This window comes from Sinocyclocheilus grahami, unplaced genomic scaffold, assembly GCF_001515645.1.
Source record: "Sinocyclocheilus grahami isolate Dianchi unplaced genomic scaffold, SAMN03320097.WGS_v1.1 scaffold2515.1, whole genome shotgun sequence".
NCBI classification, from domain to species: domain Eukaryota; kingdom Metazoa; phylum Chordata; class Actinopteri; order Cypriniformes; family Cyprinidae; genus Sinocyclocheilus; species Sinocyclocheilus grahami.
The window spans coordinates 13,494-16,980 of NW_015507694.1; the positions used below are offsets into that span (position 1 = coordinate 13,494).

The 3,487-nt window shown below is 35.1% G+C and overlaps 1 protein-coding gene across 1 annotated transcript in view; it reads right to left on the reverse strand.

Annotated features, from left to right (window-relative positions):
• Window positions 1-1,047: 1,047 nt before the first annotated feature.
• LOC107575221 (CMRF35-like molecule 8) overlaps window positions 1,048-3,487 on the reverse strand; it is a 5,490-nt gene continuing 3,050 nt past the window's right edge. The window contains exons 5-8 of the mRNA XM_016261626.1: window positions 2,387-2,440; window positions 2,149-2,235; window positions 1,975-2,021; window positions 1,048-1,882 (exon numbers count right to left, since the gene is read on the reverse strand). Coding sequence (XP_016117112.1) covers window positions 1,610-1,882; window positions 1,975-2,021; window positions 2,149-2,235; window positions 2,387-2,440 — 461 coding nt within the window. The 3' untranslated portion in view covers window positions 1,048-1,609. The remainder of the gene's footprint in view (window positions 1,883-1,974; window positions 2,022-2,148; window positions 2,236-2,386; window positions 2,441-3,487) is intronic.

Genomic DNA, 3,487 nt, shown 5'->3' on the forward strand with positions numbered 1-3,487 from the left:
TTCACAAAGGTATTCAACGTGCTTTACATAAAAGGAATTAAAATATCATCAAATAATCCAAATAGATTCATAATGACTAAAAACTGAAAATAAAAATGATTCAAATAATTCAAAATGTATTTTTAAAGAATTTAATTTTAAAATGTAAAATAAAGTAAAAAAGAGCATACATCAATGTATCCATTAACTACAGGTTCATGGGTAAACCACACTTCTGCTGTTGTTTATCTGCATTTTAAAAATGGACCATTATGAATGCATGCTTATATAAAATACAAGCTTTATTCTTTCTGCTTATTATCCTAGTTCTTCAACCTATAAATCATAATCAGAGGTGTAATTTGTAATCATAAAATCTCATTTACCCTTGTTAATTCTTTCATTTTAATGCTGTAAATAATTTTATTTTTCCATTGGCAGGAGATAAGCCATTAAAATACAAAAAATAGATAGATATAAAACACCTATTGTTTGTATGTATCTCTCAGTACATTTGTATTCAGTTGTCATAATATGGGATTTCCAAACAAATGTTTCTGTTTCTTTCTTCACTGCTTAAAATATTCAGATAAAACCTGGATGACTATGATGTCTGAATATCAACTCGTGCAACACTCATTCACCACTTTACAAAACTTTATTAAAACTCACCCGTAAAAGGGGACATGTTAACTAAGTCATTATTTATTTGAATAATATGAATATTCAACATAAGATAAGATTCAGAGAAAAAGGTTGCATGGGGTTCTATATAGAACAATAGGATTCTTGACTCAATTTTAAACAACACTTTATGCCAGAAAGCTTCTCTGTAAGGATAAATAACTTGATGTATGGCATAATACTTTAATGTTTGTTTATGTATTTATTTTTCTGGTGATATGTTTACAATCTGTTTAATTAAATTTAATAAAATGCAAGTAAAGTGAATTAAAACTAACTAAATGAATAAATCCATAAAATATTCTATATAGAATATTTTCTTCTTTTCTTCTAAGAGTATATTATTGGGATTGATTTAAGAAAAAAAGTTAATCAGGTGTCATTAAATAAGTAGGCAAAACACATGTAATGTCCAAAAATATGCTAGTTTAAGATGCTGGCGAAAGACCTTTTTCACGTTGGCTTAATCCTGGCTTCATCTACTTGATTCAACCTTAAATTTCAATGGCTGCGATCAGCTCCCGTGGCCATGTTGGAGCCGTAACACACCGCAGAAGTGTGCTGTGTAAAAAGCCCTTATGAAGCGTCCCAGAAGTTGCTCTACACGCTGCTTCGCTAAAGATAGGCGCCTAGTCTATTTTTGACGGATAACGCATCCAACAGTAATGAAATGCTCCTGGTGTGAGTTAACTGCGTGAAGGACGAAACAAAACCTTGCTGGAGCCGTAACATGCCGCAGACCTGTGCAGTGTAAACAAGGGGTAAGGGGTGATGTTTTCTTCAGTCACAGAGAAACATTTCAGGTTTTTCCCAACACTGACCTGTCGGTGTCGCTGACTGCTCAATAACTTGCTCGATGAAATTGAACGATTGTGTCATTCAGTCATTTTGCTCAGTGACTGACACAATTCAAGTTGTATATAAAAACAAAAATCCAGTGGTGATATTAATTTGGCGAGATGTTGCGACTGACAGATGCGTAATCACAGTGAATCTCCTCTTTACTGAATCTGACTGTAGCGTCACTGAGAGACTCTTCATGCTTCTGGAAACTGACAGAAGCGTACAGGAGCCCATCAGAGGGGATTGTGGGTGACTGTACTGTGGAGTAAAGTAGATTATCTGAATCAGAGGGGTTTGTGCGTAACTGGACTGTCGAATAGAGATGGTTTGATTCAGAATCTGAATGGTCTCTGGCGTCTTGAATGTCTTCTTGAGTCTGTAAGAAGTGAAATCTCCAAAACATGAAGCACAGAGTATCAGCTTAGACATTTCACATATTGAGATGTAGATTACAGTTCTGAAACTCACCGTTTCATGATCCCCTGTCTGTCTTCTGTCTGTTGAGGAAATTAAGCCTGTGTGAACAAGAGCAACATCTGAGATGCAGAAAATAAGAGATTATTTTAACTGTGAGTATTTTTGACCCGCAGAGGGAGACAAGCTCATATTTTCTAAATGTGCAGTAGTGTGTTTGTGTCTCACCATGTTTGTTGTGTTTCAGTTTGAGTAAGATTAACACTATAACCAGAGCCAGCAGGAGCAAACCCACAGAAACTACTACAGGAAAATCTGAAATCACACAGAGATTGTGACTGAGAAACAAGGTGAGCCCATGACATTTATCAACAAATATTCATAAACATACATACATCTGATACAAATGTTTGAATGGTAAGATCACTTTTAGCTCAAACTGAGAAACGGAGTTTTTGGATCTTACCAGACTTTGCTTTTTGCTGGTCTTTTTCACTTTCGCTGTCAGACGAGGTCATTTCTGAAAACACAATCCCAGCGAGCTTATTGTATGGAAGCTTATTTCCGTCATGGACGAGGAATATAAAAAAAAAAAGCGATTGTGACTTTTTATCTCATAATTTTGAGATACTTTTCTTCTTGCAATTTTGAGTTTATATCTTACAGTTCACATTTTTCCTCATCAGAACCAGTGGCGCATACAGAAAGTGGATAATTCGCATCACCCGTCTCAATTAAAAGAAAGAAAGAACATATGATGGACTGGTCCAAAACACATTTGAGACGGATTGCAAGATGCATTCCAGATGTGGATCTTGTGAGCTTGCGAAACTGCACAGTTTGTAACTTGTTCCAGTTGGTCCTCTAAAACTAAGTTTGCACCACTAAAAATAAGCCCTTATGAATGAAAAATGATGAATGGATTATATAGACTATAGCCTAGAAAGCACACAAAAAGCGCTCCCTTTATAATCACTAAAAAGCTGTCACTACCTTCAGTTCATGGCAATCTCACAAAGTTCTGTTATAATTAATGAATCTGTTCTTTGTTATAATGAGAGGATTCGCGAGCGTGCAGAACTCAGCACTAAACAATGGCGTTTTGATTGTGTTCGAAATCAACAGATATGTCTGTGATTGGCAACATTGCTTAACGCTTAACGCAAATTGCCATGCCACGGTGGGCCATACTAAACAAATTACCCATAATAGCTTACCTAGAATGACTGATGTCTGTTCCAAACCACTCATAGTTGTCGGGGTTTTGAATTGTAGAGGTTGATAATTTCATCATAATTTCTGTTAGTATAGATGGCGGTTTTTTATTATAAATATTCAAGGGAGCTGCTAGTTGGAATCCAGACAGACAAAACTATTAGCGTGAAGAACTTAACATACTGCTGCCGCAACTTAATTGAGGATACTAATTAGCCTATTATTATTGTCATTATATAGTTCTAATGAAACAAATGACAACTCAAATCACATTGAAAGTAATTAAAGAAGAAGTTAAAGGTTAAAATTGCATTATATATATATATATATATATACAGTGGGTACGGAAAGT